The sequence below is a fragment of the Rhinoraja longicauda genome, chromosome 18, assembly GCF_053455715.1.
Source record: "Rhinoraja longicauda isolate Sanriku21f chromosome 18, sRhiLon1.1, whole genome shotgun sequence".
Lineage (NCBI taxonomy): Eukaryota > Metazoa > Chordata > Chondrichthyes > Rajiformes > Arhynchobatidae > Rhinoraja > Rhinoraja longicauda.
In genome coordinates, this window is record NC_135970.1 from 35,696,170 (window position 1) to 35,719,666 (window position 23,497).

Sequence of the window (23,497 nt, forward strand, 5' to 3'; positions counted from 1 at the left end):
CATGTCAAACACTATCAATTGTACACAAATCCACCTGCAATCTTCAAACAAGTACCTTTTGGTACCGAGAGACATGTAGAAAGATCAAAGGCTTTCCCTGGCACTAGATCAAATGCTTTTCATGAGACTGATATGAAACCAAGTCAAAAAGGTGCATCATAGTTGGTGAAACAGCAGATCACAGAGAGTATAAGAAAATAACTGCAGATGCTGGTACAAATCGAAGGTATTTATTCACAAAATGCTGGAGTAACTCAGCAGGTCAGGCAGCATCTCGGGAGAGAAGGAATGGGTGACGTTTCGGGTCGAGACCCTTCTTCAGACTGAGGTGAGTGACTCACAGAGAGTGATGGGCAAATACTTAAAGACTTACACAGTCATAGTTTAGTTTAGTTTAGTTTAGTTTAGTTTAGTTTAGTTTAGTTTAGTTTAGTTTAGTTTAGATTAGAGATATAGAAACAGGCCCTTCAACCCACCGAGTCCGCATCGACCAGCGATTCCCACACATTAACACTATCCTGCACACACTAGGGACAATTTTACATTATTTGATACACCAAGTTAATTAACAAGCTAAGTTAATCTGTATGGCCATAGAGTGATACAGTGTGAAAACAGGCCCTTCAGCCCAACTTGCCCACTCTGACCAGCATGCCCCACCTACACTAGTCCCACCTACCTGCGTTTGGTCCATATCCCTCTACACCCTTTCTATCCATGTACCTGTCTAAATGTTTCTTAAACATTGTGATAGTACTTGCCTCAACTACCTCCTCCAGCAGCTCGTTCCATATAAAGATTTAACTGTCACTGCCTTCCATCGCAGCGAGGAGTGTCGAATCCACTGTGGTGGATGTTTACGTTAAATTTTACAGTGTGTGGCTGTGTGTCTTGTTGCTGTTCACTTAGTATGGCTGTATGGTGACTCAAATTTCACTGTACCTTAATTGGTACATATGACAATGAACTAACCTTGAAACCTTGACCTTGAAACCTTCTCCCAATAACGTGAGGCACATGTACTAATCAAAAATCTATCTATCTCTGCCTTAAATATATTGTATCCACTGACTTGGCCTCCACAGCCTTGCTGGTTTAAACAGAAGATAGATTCCATGTGTATCAAGGGGGTCCCCACTCATTCTTCTAAACTCATTAATACCGTAGACAAAGTCCAATGTCCGCAATGGGGTAGACAATAGACAATAGGTGCAGGAGTAGGCCATTCGGCCCTTCGAGCCAGCACCACCATTCAAAGTGATCATGGCTGATCATTCTCAATCAGTACCCCGTTCCTGCCTTCTCCCCATACCCCCTGACTCCGCTATCCTTAAGAGCGCTATCTAGCTCTCTCTTGAATGCATTCAGAGAATTGGCCTCCACTGCCTTCTGAGGCAGTGAATTCCACAGATTCACAACTCTCTGACTGAAAAAGTTTTTCCTCATCTCCGTTCTAAATGGCCTATCCCTTATTCTTAAACTGTGGCCCCTGGTTCTGGACTCTCCCAACATTGGGAACATGTTTCCTGCCTCTAACGTGTCCAACCCCTTAATAATCTTATATGTTTCAATAAGATCCCCTCTCATTCTTCTAAATTCCAGTGTATACAAGCCTAGACGCTCCAGTCTTTCAACATACGACAGTCCCGCCATTCCGGGAATCAACCTAGTAAACCTACGCTGCACGCCCTCAACAGCAAGAATATCCTTCCTCTAATTTGGAGACCAAAACTGCACACAGTACTCCAGGTGCGGTCTCACTAGGGCCCTATACAACTGCAGAAGGACCTCTTTGCTCCTATACTCAACTCCTCTTGTTATGAAGGCCAACATTCCATTGGCTTTCTTCACTGCCTGCTGTACCTGCATGCTTCCTTTCAGTGACTGCTGCACTAGGGCACCAAGATCTCGTTGTACGTCCCCTTTTCCTAACTTGACACCATTCAGATAATAATCTGCCTTCTTATTCTTACCACCAAAGTGGATAACCTCACACTTATCCACATTAAACTGCATCTGCCATGCATCCACCCACTCACACAACCTGTCCAAGTCACCCTGCAACCTCATAGCATCTTCCTCACAGCTCACACTGCCACCCAGCTTTGTGTCATCTATCAATTTGCTGAATCAGTACCTGAGCCATGTAAGAACCATTCACAACACAGAGGGGGAGAAGCTGTTCCTGAGTCTGGTGATGCACTATATTAAGCTTCAGTACCTACTGGCCGATGGAAATGGGGAGAAGGAACAACCGAGATCAGACGTCTTTGATTTTGTTGACTGTTTTTCCAAGGCAGCATGAAGTCAATGGTGGTGTGTTTACAGAGTACTATGTACACATATCTGTCGTGCTGCAGCCAGTAAGAATTTGATTGTTCCGTTTCAGGACACATGACAATAAAACACTCTCGACTCTTGAACTTGGTGCAGTTCAAGCCTCTTGGAACCATTCCTCTTCCGACGACTCAACTCCCTCCAACAATGGCACGGTGGCGCAGCGGTCGGTTTGCTGCCTTCCAGCACCAGAGTCCCGGGTTCGATCCTGACTATGGGTGCTGTCTGTACGGTGTGTGTACCTTCTCCCCGTGACCGCGTGGGTTTTCCTCCGGGTGCTCCGGTTTCCTCCCACACTCCAAAGTCGTGCAGTTTGGAGGTTTATTGGCTTCGGTAAAAATTGTAAATTGTCGCTAGTGTGTGTAGGATAGTGCAGGTGTGTGGGTGACACCTGGTTGGGGTGGACTTGGTGGGTCGAGGGGCCTATTTCCACGCTGTATCTCTAAACCGTATTCAGCAAATACTTAATAATTTGGATTATTATTCGGATATTTGGATTCAGGTTTGTAAGTTAATTGGCTTTGGTAATAAATTGTAAATTGTTGCAAGCGTTTTGGGCGGTGTTAATGTGCGGGGATCGCTGGTCAGCGCGGACTCGATGGGCCGAAAGGCCTATTTCCGCGCTGTATCTCTAAATTTTTTTTTAAAACTACTCACCTTGCAGGTACAGTTTTTGCACTTTTCAACCCATGATTCCATGCTCCGGTACACTTCTCCGTTCACCCGGCAGGTTCTCTCACAGTAACACCTCTCGAGCTCGTTCAGCCGAGACTCCGCATAGTTTAACTGCAACGGGAAGATCGGCAGTGAGATCATGCAACAATCAACATCGTTAACATGCAGGCCACATAACCGACCCGTGCCAGCATCTCTGCTCCAAGTTGGTTTCCCCCCTTTCAAATTTATCTAAAACCCCACACTAGTCAGTGGATATTACAGCGTTTGCAGTGCCAGAGACCCGGGTTCGATCCCGACTATGGGTGCTGTCTGTACGGAGTTTGTACCTACTCCCTGTGACCTGCGTGGGTTTTCTCCGACCAGCGATCCCCGTACACTAACACTATCCTACACACTCGGGATAATTTACAATTTTACCGAAGCCAATTAACCTACAAACCTGCACATCTTTGGAGTGTGGGAGGAAACCGGAGCCAAAGATAAGGGTAATATCTTTACTTGATTCTTCTTAACTTTCACAACCAAATCTATGTTCTTTGACACTAAACCTGTGCCAAAGGTTCACCTGAATTACTCTTTGGACTCATGGGTGATTACGTCTGTCGTCCTGGGCTTTGGCCTGGTTTAGTATATTGTCACGTGTACCGAGGTACAGTGAAAAGCTTTCTTGTCGCGCGCTATCCAGTCAGCGGAAAGACAATACACGATTACAATCGAGCCGTCCACAGTGCACAGATACAGGATAAAGGGAATAGACAATAGACAATAGACAATAGAAAATAGGTGCAGGAGAAGGCCATTCGGCCCTTCGAGCCAGCACCGCCATTCAATGTGATCATGGCTGATCATTCTCAATCAGTACCCCGTTCCTGCCGTGCAGTGCAAGATAATGTCCAGCAAAGTTACGCAAAGTAAGCACGGCGGCACGGCGGTAGAGTTGCTGCCTTACAGCAAATGCAGCGCCGGAGACTCTGGTTCGATCCCGACTACGGGTGCCGTCTGTACGGAGTTTGTACGTTCTCCGCGTGACCTGCGTGGGTTTTCTCCGAGATCTTCGGTTTCCTCCCACACTCCAAAGACGTACAGGTGTGTAGGTTAATTGGCTGGGCAAAATGTAAAAAATTGTCCCTAGTGAGTGTAGGATAGTGTTAATGTGCGGGGATCGCTGGGCGGCGCGGACCCGGTGGGCCGAAGGGCCTGTTTCCGCGCTGGATCTCTAAATCTAAATCTTTCCAGCTCGCAATAAAATACCTTGAGCTTCTCCTTTGATTTTACCGCAGCGTGTCTGGAACTTCCAAGACGTGTTCTTCCCACAAAAAATGGTTCAATAAAGACTCAGGCTTGTCACACCACAGGGGGCTAGGTATTGAGATCCGGCATTAATAATTAATCAGGAAAGCTTGCACTAAAACTGGCATGGCAAAAATAAAAGCTGACAGACGATGCTTCTTTCTTTCACAAGAAACTGCACGGAATCAATTTAGAGATCTGGATTTATTTTTTCTAAAATGTCAAATAAAAAATTACTGGAAATACTTAGCGGTCTGGTGGCACTTAATGGAGAAAGAAAAAAATAATTCAAAGGTTGGGGGTTTTGGGGGAGAAGGCAGGAGAATGGGGTAGAGAGGGAAAGATTGATCTGGCGATGGGCCGAATGGTCTAATTCTGCTCCTATCACTTATGACCGTATGAAGAATGAATGTTTTATGTCAACGACCTTTGATTTCTGACATTCAAAGTCATAGAGTCATACAGCGTGGAAAATAAGCCCTTCGGCCCAACTTGCCCACACCAACCAACATGCCCCATCTACACTAGTCCCACCTTCCTGCGCTTGGCCCATATTCCTCTAAACCTATCCTATCCATGTACCTGTCCAAATGGTTTTTTTTAACATATTTCCACCACCATTTATGTAAAAAAAGTCACCCATCAGGTCCCTATTAACTCTTCCCCCCTCACCTTAAACCTATGTCTTCTGGTTCACTGGAGACTGTGGATTTACCTGCTCTATTCCTCTCATGATTTTGTACATCTCTATAAGATCACCCCTCATCGTCCTGCACTGCAAGGAATAAAGTCCTAGCCTGCTCAACCTCTCCCTTTAGCCTCGGTGCACACAACCCCATATTCACCTCTGGAATAAGATACAACAAAAAATAATTAACTTGACATCTTCAACTGCAGGCACAGAGACAATAAAATATGGATAACTACCTTCTGGTCTAATAGAGTCATACAGCATGGAAACAGGCCCTGTGGCCCAACTAGCCCATGCCAACCAAAATGCCCCATCTATGCTAGTCCCACCTGGGGGGAAACCGGAGCCCCTTTGGTCACGGGGAGAACGTGCAAACTCCACACAGGCAGCAACCGAGGTCAGGATCTTTGGAGCTGTAAGGCAGCAGCTCTACCGCTGCACCACCTGATGTGGTTCTCTGCCGATACAAATTTCGTTGATCACTTAGTTTCTAGTTTTTAAACAATGACTTTGAGTTTATTCGTTTGGTTTTAGAGATAAAGCGCGGAAATCAGCCCTTCGGCCTACCGAGTCCGCACCGACCAGTGATCCCCGCGCACTAGCACGATCCTACACACACCAGGGACAATGTACCATTTTTACCAGAAATGTGGTAAATCCGGTGCTGTGAGGCAGCAACTCTACTGCCGCGCCACCGTGCTGCACCAATTTTTGTCTCCTTTAGATTCTAGCGTCTTCCATCTGTCCCTCTACCATTGGCCCACCATTGGTAAATCACACTTCCTGCAACACGCTGAACTTTGACCCTTCTTGAACCCCATCTCTTCCTAATCCAACATTGCTATTGGTTCATTTACATCCTCTATTTTTTCCGTTGATTTTTCACCCAGAACATTGAAAAATCTCAGCGCCAAATTCTCTTTGAAAAGGCACAGATAGATTCTTGATCAGTGGAACAAAATTAAGACTGATTAGTATGGGAGTCAGGGGTTATGGGGAGCAGGCAGGAGAATGGGGTTAGGAGGGAGAGATAGATCAGCCACGATTAAATGGCAGAGTAGACTTGATGGGCAGAATCAAATGGATATTTGATAAAATGGAAGCCCGAAAATGAAAATTGAATTAATCTCTGGAAACCATCTCTGGAAAGCATAAACACTCAAATTCATTAAAAGATAGGGCATGCGACTATAAAAAGAGCAACAGCTTCATTTCTGTACTGTGGACGTGTTCTGATATGTAAATATGTATTTTAAAATTCAAAAGGTAAAATCTTTAACTAAAAATCATTGCACCTCATCTTGGGTTGTTTTTTTCTCAGCTTATTATGCAATGCTAAGAAAGTCATTAAATCAATCATGATAATCCTGCAATTAAACGAAGGCCCCAAAGTCACACTGGGAGTAGTTTATTTTTGCATATTAGTTCAGTTCAGTTCAGTTTCAGTTTAGTTTATTGTCACGTGTACCGAGGTACAGTGAAAAGCTTTTGTTGCGTGCTATCCAGTCAACGGAAAGACAAGACATGATTACAATTGAGCTATTTACAGTGTACAGATACATGAAAAGGGAATGACGCTTGGTGTACGGTAAAACCAGCAAAGTCCGATCAAGGATAGTCCAAGGGTCATCAAAGAGGTAGATAGTACTTTAGCACTGCTCTCTGGTTGAGGTAGGGTGGTTCAGTTGCCTGATAATAGCTGGGAAGAAACTGTCCCTGAATCTGGTGGTGTGTATTTTTACACTTCAATTCCTTTTGCCCGATGGGAGAGGGGAGACGAGGGAGTGGCCAGGGTGCGACTGGTCCTTGATTATGCTGCTGGCCTTGCCGAGGCAGCGTGAGGTATAAGTGGAGTCAATAGAAAAGAGATTGGTTTGTGTGATGGTCTGGGTTGCATCCACAATTTGCTGCAATTATGTACAGTTTCTATTTGGTTGTACGCTTCTAGCTCACCTGCATCCCCCTGAACCTTTTGCATCTTGAGAGACTGCTTTAGAATCAAATTAAGTGCACAATGGTCTAGAAAATAATAAGCTTGTGAAAAGATGCACTAAAATGGCTTCACTGGGGACCTTTTGCAAGTTTGTACTGATGCTGTTAACAAGGTTTTTATGCAGACATCCCGTCCAAAAAAACCTGTGCTCTTCAAAAAGGCCAGCTGTGATATTTAGTTTAGCTTAGTTTGTTCAGCGGTTGAGTTGCTGCCTCACAGCGCCAGAGACCCGGGTTCAATCCTGACTGCGGGTGCTGTCTGTACGGAGTTTGTACGGTCTCCCCGTGACCTGCGTGGGATTTCTCCAAGATCTCCAGTTTAACTCCCACGCTCCAAAGACGTACAGGTTTGTAGGTTAATTGGCTTTGGTATCATTGTAAAATTTCTCTCTCGCGCGTGTAGGATAGTGATTTCTGAATCTCGTGGAGTAGCGGAGAGGGGACGGGGTTGGTGACACCGGGCAGACAGTGGGTGGCACAGTGGGCAGGCAGGGAGGGACATGGTGTGAGGGGGGGAGGCTGAGACAAAGAAGCAGAGTTGCCCAGCTTGATTGCAATGGAACTTCCAGAAGACAATATAATATAACAGTGTCCCTTAATCTTGAATATCTAACTTTGATCATCCATTTATCTACTTTATGCTAGCAGTCTTCAAATACAAAAATAGGTGGTAGATTTTTTGGAACCTCCTTTACTTAATCCAGCCGGAGATAGCTAAAATAAATTGCATTTGACAGGAATTTGATAGAAATAAATATTGGTTTATTTAATTGTTCTGCAGTTTCCCTGGAGGTATGTTATCATTTTTTTAATTTTCAAACAAATAACAACCAAACCAAATCCAAATAGCAGGATGCAAATTTGCACACTAAAACATTTTTGAAAAAACCTTGATAACCAAATGTCATTGGAAAATGATTTTGATACAATGAAAGGTATTTTTAATGGTTCCTTTCTTTTAATTGTTTAGTTTAGTTTAGTTTAGAGATACAGCGCGGAAACAGGCCCTTTCGGCCCACCGGGTCCGCGCCGGCCAGCGATCCCTGTACACACTGACACTCTCCTACACACACTAGGTTCAATTTAACATTTATACGTTTATACCAAGCTAATTGTCCCACAAACCTGTACGTCCTTGGAGTGAGGGAGAAAACCAAAGATCTTGGAGAAATCACGGAGAGAACGTACACATTCTGTACATACACAAACCGTAGTCGGGATCGAACTAGGGTCTCTGTCACTGCAAGCGCTGTGAGGCAGCAACTCTACCGCCGCGCCACCGTGTCACAGAAGGCTGCGGAGGCCAAGTCAATGGAGATTTTTAAGGCAGAGATAGATAGATAGATTCTTGATTAGTACGGGTGTCAGGGGGTTATGGGGAGAAGGCAGGAGAATGGGGTTAGGAAGGGAGAAACAGATCAGCCGTGATTGAATGGCAGAGTAGACTCGATGGGCCGAATGGTCAAATTCTGCTCCCACCACCGACGAATGTATTCTGGTCAACTTATTCACAAAATGCTGGAGTAACTCGGCAGGTCAGGCAGCATCTCGGGAGAGAATGAATGGGCGACGTTTCGGGTCGAGACCCCTCTCCAGACTGATGTCAGGGGGGCGGGACAAAGGAAGGATATAGGTGGAGACAGGAAGATAGAGGGAGATCTGGGAAGGAGGAGGGGATGGGAGGGACAGAGGAACTATCTAAAGTTGGAGAAGTCGATGTTCATACCACTGGGCTACAAACTGCCCAAGCGAAATATGAGGTGCTGTTCCTCCAATTTCCGGTGAGCCTCACTATGGCACTGGAGGAGGCCCATGACAGAAAGGTCAGACTGGGAATGGGAGGGGGAGTTGAAGTTCTCAGCCACCGGGAGATCAGTTTGGTTAATGCGGACCGAGCGCAGGTGTTCAGCGAAGCGATCGCCGAGCCTGCGCTTGGTTTCGCCGATGTAAATAAGTTGACATCTAGAGCAGCGGATGCAATAGATGAGGTTGGAGAAGGTGCAGGTGAACCTTTGTCTCACCTGGGTCCTTGGATGGAGTTGAGGGGGGAGGTAAAGGGACAGGTGTTGCATCTCGTGCGGTTGCAGGGGAAAGTGCCCGGGGTTGGGGTGGTTTGGGTAGGAAGGGACGAGTGGACCCAGGGAGTTACGGAGGGAACGGTCTCTGCGGAACGCAGAGAGGGGAGGGGATGGGAAGATATGGCCAGTGGTGGGGTCCCGTCTGGTCAACTTACCTTGGTCGTCATCTTTGCAAGCAGGTCCTGCAGATCCATTATGCCTTGGACCAGGTTCAGGAAGTCACTGCAGGTTGGGCATGCTCCAGCGTGGCAAAGATAAAGAAAGGGACAAAGAAACGTGAGTAAATATCTCCCGAGGCTCGAGACTGCACACAGAACAATACCAACGGCTAATGACGGCGGTAATTGAAATTGAAAAGCATGCATTCATTCTATCCGGTTTCCACAGCAAGGGTAAGATATCACATCCTGCTGTGCAACGAGCCTTCAAAACAATAGACAAGTAACATTGGCACGCGCTATATAATAACAATATTACACTCTTTCAATTCGGGTGGACAGGATCTCCACAGCAATGTCGAAACAAGCCCACATTTGTCACGATGGGATTTGCAGCAAACCCGCTTGAAATCACATATTCCTCCAAAATTGATATTCTTGCATCATCTCCATTCATTCCCCTGGTGTAAGTTTTCAACAGGATTCTATTTAAATGCTGGTGCACTTATTCTCAAGCTGTAACTGTGCTCTCATCCACTGAAAGGCACCATTTCTGAAGGGTTTCCGGTTGTAAAGCTCAACAGCTACCATTGAAATCCCGGTGTTTTTGTAAGTAGCTATATTTGAACAGCCTTGGTTTATCAGGTGTTTTTCAGTTTGGTTTAGTCTGGAGATATAGCGCAGAAACAGGCACTTCGGCCCACCGAGCCCGCGCCGACCGGCGATCCCCGCACACTAACAATATCCCACAAACATAGGGACATGTTTTCCAGTTATACCAAGCCAATTAACCTACAAATCTGTATGTCTTCAGAGTGTGGTAGGAAACCGGAGCACCCGGAGAAAACCCACGGGTGTCACGGGCAGAACGTACAAGCTCCGTATCGACCGTAGTCAGGATCGAACCTGCATCTCTGGTGCTGTAAGGCAGCAACTCTACCGCTGCGCCACCGTGCCACTCATGTAGGGACATAGAGGCAGAAGAAATGGAAGCATGTACTTCTTAAGTGTTACAATAGACCCAGCCTCAACTATGTCCCCCGACAGCTTGTTCCATACACCCACTACCCTTTGTGTGATAAAGGTACCTCTCAGATTCCTACAACAAATTTCCCCCTTCACCTTACGGTTCTCGATTCCCCTACTCAGTTCAGTTCAGTTTAGTTCATTGAACCGTGACACGGTGAAGAGCTCTGAGCAAGAGACTCTGTGCCTCTACCCAATCTATTTCTCTCATGATTGTAGACACCCCCATAAAATCACCTCTATAACATATTGCCCATTTCAAATTAAATGTGCCGTTTCATAGTATGGTAAATGTACCATGGAGAGAAGGCAGGAGAATGGGGTTAGGAGTGAGAGATAGATCAGCCAGGATTAGACACATAGAAACATAGAAAATAGGTGCAGGAGTAGACCATTCGGCCCTTCGAGCCTGCACCGCCATTCAATATGATCATGGCTGATCATCCAGCTCAGTAACCTGTACCTGCCTTCTCTCCATACCCCCTGATCCCTTTAGCCATAAGGGCCACATCTAACTCCCTCTTAAATATAGCCAATGAACTGGCCTCAACTACCTTCTGCGGCAGAGAATTCCACAGACTCACCACTCTCTGTGTGAAGAAATGTTTTCTCATCTCGGTCCTAAAAGACTTCCCCCTTATCCTTAAGCTGTGACCCCTGGTTCTGGACTTCCCCAACATCGTGAACAATCTTCCCGCATCTAGCCTCTCCAACCCCTTAAGAATTTTATATGTTTCAATAAGATCCCCCCTCAGTCTTCTAAATTCCAGCGAGTACAAGCCCAGTCTATCCAGTCTTTCTTCATATGAAAGTCCTGCCATCCCAGGGATCAATCTGGTGAACCTTCTCTGTACTCCCTCTAAGGCTAGTAGAGGGAGTACTAGAATGGCGGAGCACTTGAATGGCGGAGTAGATTTGATGGGCCGAGTGGCCTAATTCTACTCCTATGACCTTGTGACCTTTTGTTAAGCTGGCCACATCTCAAGGCAGAGCAAGCAACCTGCTGGCAGGTGAGGGACATTGTGGAGAAAGAGGTACATCTTTGGGACGATTAATATTTAAAATTTGAGAATCATGAAATCTTAATTTTGATACGCTGTTTAAAAATTCATGCCAGCATTTGTACTCCTGACATGAAACAAGATGTGCAGCAGAGCTGTAACTTCGCAGCTCACTACGTCTCTGCATCTGTATTAACAAGGTGTTCCGGCTTCGAGAAGTGTCGCCTCCTTACCATCAACCGACAAGCCGTTTCTTCAGCGTCAGAAGGCACCGCAGATGTGGTTTAAACCGAAGACAGACACAAAAACAGCTGGAGTAACTCAGCGGGACAGGCAGCGTCTCTGGAGAGACGTTTCGAGTCGAGACCCTTCTTCAGACTGCTTCGGGATTAAGGAAACGAGGGACATAGACAGCGATGTGGAGAGATAAAGGACAATGAATGAAAGATATGCAAATGGAGAGGGTACAGAGGAGATTTACTAGAATGTTGCCTGGGTTTCAGCACTTAAGCTACAGAGAGAGGTTGAACAGGTTGGGTCTTTATTCTTTGGAGCGTAGAAGGTTGAGGGGGGACTTGATAGAGGTTTTTAAAATTTTAAGAGGGACGGACAGAGTTAACGTGGGTAGGCTTTTCCCTTTGAGAGTGGGGAAGATTCCAACAAGGGGACATAACTTCAGAATTAAGGGACAAAAGGTTAGGGGTGACATGAGGGGTAACATCTTTACTCAGAGGGTGGTGGCTGTATGGAATGGGCTTCCGGTGGAAGTGGTGGAGGCAGGCTCGATTTTATTATTTAAGAGTAAATTGGATAGGTATATGGATGGGAGGGGATTGGAGGGTTATGGTCTGAGAGCAGGTAGATGAGACTAGGTCAGAGAAAGTGGTCGGCGTGGACTGGTAGGGCCGAACGGGCCTGTTTCCGTGCTGTAATTGTTATATGGTTATATGGTTAATAGTAACGCGGGTTTGGGGAAAAGAACCTATTGGAGGGTGAGAACCGAGGTGTCAAGACAGGCATAACGCCCACCGTTTGACCTGTTTTTACAAAATGTTAAATGGTCAGCTCGACATAGATTGCCACATCTACACCAAACCCAAACCTATCAGGGCATTCGATTCAATTTGAGACACCAGCTATCAAGACAGATGTGTGTAGCAATCCATTCTTCCCTCGCACAATTAAAGCATGGAATAGTCTTCACCCTACTATAGTTACTCAACCAGATGCAACTACATTGAAGGCAGCTCTTCTTCTCCAAGAAGCCCTTCTTGCTTAAGTCCACGCTCCGCCACCTCCAGTTTAAATTCCATTTGGAATATTTTGGAGGACCAAGAAGCAAGAACCAAGAAGCGGCTCATTGACAAGAAAAGGCACTTGTGATTTTTCTTGGTCCAAGCTCCGTACCGACAGCGCCCGTAGTCAGGATCGATCCTGCGTCTCTGGTGCTGTAAGACAGCAACTCTACCGCTGCGCCACCGTGCCACTCATGTAGGGACATAGAGGCCCGACATTAGGTCTGCCGCGTGACAGTGATAAGTGTCAGTGCAAGAGCCGGGGCTCACGTTGTTGACCTCCCCGTGGTGAGCCCTGTCAACTGCCCTCAGTCAGGCGAACGACAACATACAGAGACAGCAGAAGCAGGAGCAGTGGTGGCGCACTCAAACGCAAGAAGAAGTGCAAGAGTCGCTCACACAAAGGGCCTCCAAATAATGCTACTGTGTAAGATTGTGAGGAGTAGGGATGTAAGGATCAGGAGGATATGGCCCAGATGGGACGAGTGTACTTGGGCATCTTCATCAGCATGGTCAAGTTGGGCTGAAGCGCATGTTTCTGGACCTCTGACTCTCTCTGACTCTCCCTGACGATAAAATCATGAGAGGAATAGATCAGGTAGATGCACAGAGTCTCTTGCCCAGAGTAGGTGAATCGAGGACCATAGGTTTAAGGTGAAGGGAAAAAGATTCAATAGGAATCTGAGTTTGTTGGTCCTATTGGTGTCCGCGGCCTTCGCCCTGCTGCCCCTTGCACACGACAGCGAAGAAGATGGCATGGCTATCACTGAATGGTAGAACATCTGCAGCATCTTACTGCAGATGTTGAAGGAGCGGAGCCTTCTCAAAAAGTAGAGCCAGCTCCGTCCCTTCTTGTACAGGGCCTCAGCGTTCCTGGATCAGTATTAAGGCCAACTTCAGGACCAGGACTGTGTAACATTGTAACAGACTGATAACTCTCTAAGTGTTGGTCAACATTGGCTCAATGAGGGGTGTCCAAGCATGATTAAAAGGCTGAATGAATATCGCAATACTCAGTGATGGCACAGCTAGGGTTGCCAACTTTCTAACTCCCAAATACGGGACAAGGTGATGTAACCGCCCCGCGCCCCACGTGACCTCACCCAGCCAGCGGCCACGTGCTCCCGCTCCACCAATGGCGGCCGCCTGGGCAGGGAGGCGGGTTGCTACGCAACCTCCGTTCGGCGAACACACTCCCCGATTCACACTCCGTTGCCTTACACTGTCCGGGCCTACAGTGGCCCCCGGGCCTACAGTGTCCAGGCCTAAAGTGTTAGGGGCCTGCAGTGCCCCCCGGGCCTAATATGGGACAAGGGCGGTCCCGTACGGGACAAACAAATTTAGCCCAAAATACGGGATGTCCCGGCTAATACGGGACAGTTGGCAACCCTAGGCACAGCTGGCAATCAAGTGGAAAAGACAAGGCCAAAAAATGTTTGTGATCAGAATTACGAATGTAATGGCATTTCACCACTTCCTTTAAATGACCTGACCACAATCCAGAACATTGTACGCTGCACACAACGCTGACTTATACATATTTTAAAATGGTTTTGTATTATTTAGCGACAAAGCATGGAAACAGACCCTTTGGCCTACCAAGTCCACGCTGACAATTGATCGCACTAGTTCTATGTTATCCCCAAGCACAAGCGGCAATTTACAGAGGACGATTAAACCACAATCTTCCAGGTCCTTTGGGTGTGGGAGGAAAGCTTTTCAGTCAGAGAGTTGTAAATCTGTGGAATTCTCTGCCTCAGAAGGCAGTGGAGGCCAATTCTCCGAATGCATTCAAGAGAGAGCTAGATAGAGCTCTTAAGGATAGCGGAGTCAGGGGGTATGGGGAGAAGGCAGGAACGGGGTACTGATTGAGAATGATCAGCCATGATCACATTGAATGGCGGTGCTGGCTCGAAGGGCCGAATGGCCTACTCCTGCACCTATTGTCTATTGTCAATTGTCTAGTGTCTATTGTCTATTGTCTATTGAAACTGGAGCAGAGGAAACCCACACGGTCTCAGGGAGAACGTTCAAACTCCACGCAGACAGCATCCAAGGTCAGGATCGAGTCCAGGTGTCTGGCACTGTACTGGGTTTACTTTCTTAACACAGAGGGTCGGCATGGTGACGCAGCGGTAGAGTTGCTGCCTCACGGTTCCAGAGACCCGGGTTCGATCCTAACCACAGGTGCTTGTCTGCACGTTCTCCCTGTTTTCTCCGGGCGCTCCGGTTTCCTCCCACACTCCAAAGGCGTACAGGTTTGTAGGTTAGTTGGCTTTGGCGTCATTGTAATTTGTTCCTGGTTTGTGTCGTATAGCGGTAATGTGCTGGTCGGCGTGGACTCGGTGGGTCGAAGGACCTGCTTTCATGCTGTATCCCTCTACCAAACACGTTACATAAACCGCAGTCAACCTTGCTAGAAACCATTTTTCTACAACACTGCCTGCTAATACGCCATCCTTCAAAAAAAGCCCGTGTGTGCAGCAAGAAACAAAACCGTAAGAAATTAAGAATCATACTGTAATATCAAAATTCAGTCGAAATTCATGCAAACTATTTCAAGGATGGTTTTCTTGTTTATTTCTGACCATTTACTAAAAACAAAACAAAAAGGTTCATTTTTATTTGATAAAATGACATCTGCGTTGAAATCTTGCAAATGGAAAGGTTCCAATTTTAACAGAAAGCCACCAAAATTGATGGAACATTAACATTTAAATTGAAAATGGTGGCCGTGTTTGTATTCAAGCGAAAAGCAAATCTATTTCTTGGCTTAGATGTTTGCATCAATAGGTGTGATAAGATTCCCTTCACTGGGTGTTTGAGGATAGTTCAATGCAACACTTCTTAAGATCTCAAGTGACGGACTAAACTGACAGCGTTAGTTAAAAACCATCGCAGGGAGACGAGTTATATTACAGCGTGTGAATGCAATGCAGAGCAGGAGAATGCTGCAGGCAAGCTAACAGGGTTGAATTTTGACAAGCTTAGTGCGACTATTAAGGAAGTCATTCTCACCTAGTAGTAGCTTCACTCTGGTTGTAATCGTAACAAAGCCAATGGTTCTCAGGTAATTCTTTGCGCATCTTTGAGCGTCAAGGCAGTCTTTGCCTTGCACCATTGAAATATTGTCGACAATGCACTGAGGGTGTTAATCAATTACCTGTCACTCGGCGAGCCTCAGTTACCTGCCCAACTTTAGTTTGGTTTAGAATCATAGAAGCATGGAGAATAGGTGCAGGTGGGGCTGTCAACTGTCCCGTATTAGCCGGGACATCCCGTATATTGAGCTAAATTGGTTTGTCCCGTACAGGACTGCCCTTGTCCCGTATTAGGCCCTGGGGGGGGGGGACGCTGTCGGCCCGGGGGCCGCTGTAGGCCCAGACAGTGTAGGCCTGGAGGCCCGGGCGCCGCCTGACGGAGGTTGCGTAGCAACCCGCCTCCCGGCCCGGGCAGCCACCATTGGTGGAGCGGGAGCACGTGGCCGCAGGCTGGGCGAGGGCACGTGGGGCAGGGGGTGGTGACGTCACCTATTGTCCCTTGTCTGAGATTGAGAAGGATGGCAACCCTAGGTTGCAGGAGGAGGAGGCCATTCGGCCCTTCGAGCCAGCACCGCCATTCAATATGATCATGTCTGATCATCCAGAATCAGTACCCCGTTCCTGCTTTTCCCCCATATCCCTTGATACCGTTATCCCAAAGAGCAATATCTAACTCTCTCTTGAATACATCTAACATGTAGTTTTAGTTTAGAGATACAGCGTGGTACAATAGACAATAGACAATAGGTGCAGGAGTAGGCCATTCGGCCCTTCGAGCCAGCACCACCATTCAATGTGATCATGGCTGATCATTCTCAATCAGTACCCCGTTCCTGCCTTCTCCCCATACCGCCTCACTCCGCTATCCTAAAGAGCTCTATCTAGCTCTCTCTTGAATGCATTCAGAGAAAGGTACCAAGCCCTTCGGCCCACCGAGTCCACGCGACCAGCGATCACCCCGTACCCAACACCCTCCTACACACACCGGGGACAATTTACAATTCTTACCAAAGCCAATTAACCTACAAGCCTGTATGTCTTTGGAGTGTTGGAGGAAACCGGAGCACCCGGAGAATACCCATGCAGTCACAGGGAGAACGTACAAACTCCGTACAGACAGCACCCGTAGTCGGGATTAAACCCGCGTCTCTGGCGCTGGAAGGCAACAACTCTACCGCTGCGCCACCGGGCCGAGACGATTCTACAAGTTATACACGGGATGTGATTGTCTGAAGGTCCCCGACTAAAAAGTCATCTATCCATCTTTTCTCCGGAGGGCAGCACGGTGGTGCAGCGGTAGAGTTGCTGCAAAGTCTACAAAGGGAGCACGAAAGAACGTAGAGCAGAGCAGCACAGGGTACGAGAGTAAAGAGTGTTTTATTGTCATATGTCCCCAACAGAACCATGACATTCATACTTGCAGCTGCACAGCGGAATATGTAAACATAGTACTCTGTAAACAATATAATAAACGAGGAATAAAGCTGTTTTTTTATGCGCACACACACACATACATGCAGGCACACTCATATATACACACACGTATATGCACACACACATACACACACACATATACACATGCACACACACATATGTACACACACACACACACACATACACACACACACATACACGCAGACACACTCATATATACACACACATATATGCACACACATATACACACACACATATATACACATGCACACACACATATATACACACACGCACACATATATACACACACACACACACACACATACACAGACTTACTCATATATGCACACACATATATATACACACACACACATATACACACGCACACACATATATACACCCACACACACACACACACGCACGTACACACACACATATACACATATATATACACACACATGCATATACGCACACAAAAACATCCTGCCATCGTGTATCTGTTCCACCACCAGCTCCAGCACTGCATTCCAGGCACCCTCTACTCTCTGTATAAAACCTGTCCAGCACATCACCTTAAAACAATACCCTCTTGTCTTCCGCATTTCCACTCTGGGAAAAATGGTTTCCTTTAGTTTAGAGATACAGCGCGGAAACAGGTCCTTCGGCCCCACGGAGTCCGTGCCGACCAGCGATCCCCGAGCATTAACACTATCCTGCACACACTAGGGACAATTTACAATTTTACCAAAGCCAATTAACCTACAAACCGGAGTTTCCAGAGAGAACTCACGCAGGTCACGGAGAGAATGTACAAACTCCTGTAGTCAGGATGGAACCTGGGTCTCTGGTGCAGTGGGGCAGAAACTCTACTGCTGCACCACCCTGCCGCCCATAGGGTCTGACTGGCTTTTTTTAATTTCAAAACATTCCCCATGGAATTATTCATCATTGATACAGCATATAAACATAGCACAAAAAGTAAGGAAATTTGTGTTTGGTAGATTATTTCTTTGTTGTAACAATGCTTCTTGGCAATAAATCTTATACCGTTGGAAAGCCTGTTTATTTCCCTTTTAAATGGTGCCACATTTGTAAGGAACATGCATTTGTGGGATGAGCAGCAGAGCTGAGTATGTGGGTTGCGCCCATGAAAAATGTGCCAAATCTTCTCTGCCAATGCCAAACAGCTTATTCTGCTGTTGCTATTGACTCTTGTTTTGAGCTTCTGGTACCCCCAGGTGCTGACAAGAATGGGATGCCCTCCCACAACAGTGTGTGACCAGGCTGGTGACCAGCATGAGGAGGAGGTGCCAGGCTGTTATGGCTGTGTATGGTTCTTCCACACGCTACTGAGGCTCCTGTTTATTAAATGAATAAATTGTTAAATTGCCAATATGTCTTGTTTCTTCAGACTTCAATCATCCAATCCACCAAACAATACCGAACAAGAGTCAATGGCAGAATAAGCTGTTTGGCTTTGGCAGAGAAGATTTGGCAAATTTTTCATGGGCGCAACCCACATACTCAGCTCTGCTGCTCATCCCACAAATGCATGTTCCTTACAAATGTGGCACCATTTAAAAGGGAAATAAACAGGCTTTCCAACGGTATAAGATTTATTGCCAAGAAGCATTGTTACAACAAAGAAATAATCTACCAAACACAAATTTCCTTACTTTTTGTGCTATGTTTTAGATGGCCAAGTTTGAAAGAGCTCACTGGAATAGTGGGTTAAATCATGCCAATAGACAAAAGGTGCAGGAGTAGGCCATTCGGCCCTTCGAACCAGCACCACCATTCAATGTGATCATGGCTGATCATTCTCAATCAGTACCCCGTTCCTGCCTTCTCCCCATACCCCCTGACTCCGCTATCCTGAAGAGCTCTATCTATCTCTCTCTTGAATGCATTCAGAGAATTGGCCTCCACTGTCTTCTGAGGCAGAGAATTCCACAGATTCACAACTGTCTGACTGAAATAGTCAGAGATGGCCCCCCTCCCCCATCACTGCCTCTCGTAATTTTATACAGCCACTGAGGACAGGATTGAACCCAGGTTGGTGGAGTTGAGGGAGTTAGGCCCTTTAGCCAGAGGGGGGTGAATCTGTGGAATTATTTGCCACAGAAGGTTGTAGAGGCCAAACAGAAGGCACAATAAATTGTTGACGAGACTAAGCTTCACATCACCCTCTCCGGACATGAGGTTAACATGACATGTTTAAGCGTACGAGTGCAAGATGCATTAAACAGCTCAACCTAAATCGACTGCAAAGCTTTTCAAGGGAACTCTTGCTTTTCAAATTGAGGTAATGCTTCCATTAAAATAGTGTTCAATGTGGTGCCATTAATGAGCAGACTTTGACAAGACAACAACACATGAAATAAGACTCCTGAAGAAAGACACAGTGCTGGAGTAACTCAGCGGGTCAGGCGGCACGTCTGGAGAACATGGATAGGTGGCGTTTCACAGGGTGCTGGAGTAACTCAGCAGGTCGAACAGCATCTCTGGAGAACATGGATAGGTGACGTTTCACAGGGTGCTGGAGTAACTCAGCAGGTCAGGCAGCATCTCTGGAGAACATGGATAGGTGACATTTCACAGAGTGCTGGAGTAACTCAGCGGGTCAGGCAGCATCTCTGGAGATCATGGATAGGTGACGTTTCCGGTCGGGACCCTTCTTCAGATTGAATGTTGGGGGAGGGGTGAGCGGGAAAGGAAGCTGGAAGAGAGGAGTGGCAGGTCAGAGCATAGCCCCCAGTCACGGTGGTGAAACTGTGGAAGCCTTTGCCACAGAAGGCTGTGGAGGCCAAGTCAATGGATATTTTTAAGGCAGGGATGGATAGATTCTTGATCAGCACCCCTTGATCAGTATGGGGTGATGGGGAGAAGGCCGGAGAATGGGGTTAGGAGGGAGAGACAGATCTGCCATTATTGAATGGCAGAGTAGACTTGATGGGCCGAGTGGCCTAATTCTGCTCCTATCACTTATGACTTGTGACCTTATGCACATGCACGACGCAAGAAATTCAATGCGAATCTTGGGATACCCTGCTCAAGATGTATGAAGTGAATTAATAATTCCTCTCGTTCTTCATACTTTCCCCCTCAAAAAGGAGGAAATCAACTGGTTGAAAGGTGGTGAAGATTTGAGGTGTCTGGTTCTGAGCGTAACTTTCAATATATATATATATATATATATATATATATATATATATATATATGATAGATTTGACTTGATAGCACAGCCAATCTGTATAATTGAGAGTGATTGCTTGAATGGCTACTGGCTTACAGCATCGACTGACAATGCCAGACTGTAATCCAAGAACGATTATGATGTACGTTAAATGCAGGATGCCCCCGTGGCAAGGTACTTGGCCTGATTTTTTTCCTTTAATCTTCTTGAATGACCTGGGATGACACGTCACATCAGAGATGAGATTCATCCCTCGATGGTGAGGATTAACTCAGCATAACTCGCTGACCGTCTGCATGCCTGAACAAGGCGAGACGAGACGCTGGAATCACGAGCTGGAGGAAGCTTGGAGGAACCAAGTGCTGGAGGAACTCGGCGGATCGGGCAGCATCGTCAGACTGAAGAAGGGTCCCGGTCACGAAACGTCACCGGTCTGTTCCGTCCCTCAAATGCTGCCCGAGCCGCTGAGTTTAGAGATACAGGCCCACCGGGTCCGCATCAACCAGGGGTCCCAGCGCACTAACACTATCAAGTCAAGTCAAGTCAAGTTTATTTGTCACGTGCACATACACGATGTGCAGTGAAATGAAAGTGGCAATGCCTGCAGATTGTGCAAAAAAAGAATTACAGTTACAGCATATAAATTAAAGTTAATACAGAGAAGGCAAAATTTAGTCACTGGAGTTATAATAGTTACGACAACTTGGCAATGGGTTCCAGGCAAACAAGAGTTAACATTGACCAAAGCCAACCTACCACAACCAGAGAGCAGTGCTGAACTACTATCGAGAGCGTGCAGCGTAGGTTTACTAGGTTAATTCCCGGAATGGCGGGACTGTCATATGTTGAAAGACTGGAGCGACTAGGCTTGTATACACTGGAATTTAGAAGGATGAGAGGGGATCTTATCGAAACATATAAGATTATTAAGGGGTTGGACACGTAAGAGGCAGGAAACATGTTCCCAATGTTGGGGGAGTCCAGAACAAGGGGCCACAGTTTAAGAATAAGGGGTAGGCCATTTAGAACTGAGATGAGGAAAAACTTTTTCAGTCAGAGAGTTGTGAATCTGTGGAATTATCTGCCTCAGAAGGCAGTGGAGGCCAATTCTCTGAATGCATTCAAGAGAGAGCTAAATAGAGCTCTTAAGGATAACGGAGTCAGGGGGTATGGGGAGAAGGCAGGAACAGGGTACTGATTGAGAATGATCAGCCATGATCACATTGAATGGCGGTGCTGGCTCGAAGGGCCGAATGGCCTCCTCCTGCATCTATTGTCTATTGTCTATTGACCTCATTGGTGACCCTTGGACTATCCTGGGTTGGACTTTGCTGGCTTTACCTTGCACTAAACGTGTATCATGAGTCATGTACACTGTAAATGGCTCGATTGTAATCATGTATTGTCTTTCTGCTGACTGGCACGCAACAAAAGCTTCTCACTGTACCTCGGTACACGTGACACTAAACTAAACTAAACCAAACTAAACTGAACTAAACCAAACTAATCTAATCTCTAAACTCTGATTTAAATGGCAATGGAATGTCTTCATTCTCTGGAGCCTCGATTCAGAAGGTAATGTCCAAAACCAAACAGAAGTTAGGAACCATGAGCAATTGTCTGGGGTCCATAGCGAAACACAGCATCTGCTGCAGCACCATATTTAAGCTTCTCCTGAGTCACAGACAATATTTATTGACAGACCACGTACAGACTGTCGGGCAGCTGAAAGCTTTTACAGCCACGTAGGTAAACATAGAATTGCCCCTTTTCCGGGGTTAGGTCCGCACGCAGGAGGTACGAGAGCACGGCATGGTGGCACAGCGGTAGAGTAGCCGCCTTACAGCGCTGGCAGCACCGGAGACCCGGGTTCCATCCCGACTACGGGCGCTGCCTGTACGGAATTTGAACATTCTCCCCGTGACCCGCGTGGGTTTTCTCCGAGATCTTCGGTTTCCTCCCACACTCCAAAGACGTGCATAGAAACATAGAAACATAGAAAATAGGTGCAAGAGTAGGCCATTTAGCCCTTCGAGCCTGCACCGCCATTCAATATGATCATGGCTGATCATCCAACTCAGTATCCCGTACCTGCCTTCTCTCCATACCCCCTGATCCCTTTAGCCACAAGGTCCACATCTAACTCCCTCTTAAATATAGCCAATGAACTGGCCTCAACTACCTTCTGTGGCAGAGAATTCCACAGATTCACCACTCTCTGTGTGAAAAAAAACGTTCTCATCTCGGTCCTAAAAGACTTCCCCCTTATCCTTAGAACCCCTTGTTCTGGACTTCCCCAACATCGGGAACAATCTTCCTGCATCTAGCCTGTCCAACCTCTTAAGAATTTTGTAAGTTTCTTAAGTGCGGGTTTGTAGGTTAACTGGCTTGGCGCATGTGTCAAAATTGGCCCTTGCGTGTGTAGGATAGTGTTAATGTGCGGGGATCGCTGGTCGGCGCAGACACGGTGGGCCGAAGGGCCTGTTTTTGCGCTGTATCTCTGAACTAAACCAAACACATCACAGTCAAATTTTCAGGAGATTATTTTAAATGGGTTAATGCTTCTGTTAATATGGTGGAAAACGAACCTCAATATCAACAATCAAGGTTCATTGAGTAGTGCTCTCAACAATTCCCAGTCTATGAGGCTCAGCAACAGGACACAGATTCACAGCTCTGTTTAACATTTTAATGGGAAAATGTTAGGTCTGATGGTCTCAAAATAACATTGGGTATAAATTATTCTGCTGAAGTCTATTTCTGGCAGAGCGTAGATGCCACACCACATCAATCTGAATAGTTGGCAAAAACTACAACTGTGAAAGTCCTGGGAGTAATCTTAACCTCCAGAAGTGGCAACTTTGAGACGGGCAAAGTTAATATTTTAAAACGTAGAAACAAAGAAATGCCGATGCTGGTTTCGACCAAGGATTGTGCTTTAGATAAAGTGCTTGAGGAACTCAGCGGGTCAGGCAGCATCTCTGGAGAAAAAAGATGGGTGAGGCTTCGGGACATTCTGAAGAAGGGTCCCGACCCCGAAATGTCACCCATCCCTTTTCTCCAGAGATGCTGCCTGACCCGCTGAGTTATTCCAGACATATTTTAGCAAAGGCCTCTGTTGGTCGCTTTTCAAGTCCGGCACAGATAGAAAATGTGTGGCATGAAAGGTTGGGCCAAATTAAGTTGGAAGTTGACATAGAATCCATCGGCATGCGGCGGTAGAGTTGCTGCTCTCACGGCGCCAGGGACACGGGTTCGACCCTGACCTCGGGTGCTGTCT

The 23,497-nt window shown here is 46.5% G+C and overlaps 1 protein-coding gene across 1 annotated transcript in view; it reads right to left on the bottom strand.

Annotated features, from left to right (window-relative positions):
• Positions 1–23,497, bottom strand: part of LOC144602176 (protein kinase C-binding protein NELL1-like) — a 452,218-nt gene that overhangs the window by 347,577 nt on the left and 81,144 nt on the right. The window contains exons 7-8 of the mRNA XM_078414912.1: positions 9,222–9,304; positions 2,995–3,123 (exon numbers count right to left, since the gene is read on the bottom strand). Coding sequence (XP_078271038.1) covers positions 2,995–3,123; positions 9,222–9,304 — 212 coding nt within the window. The remainder of the gene's footprint in view (positions 1–2,994; positions 3,124–9,221; positions 9,305–23,497) is intronic.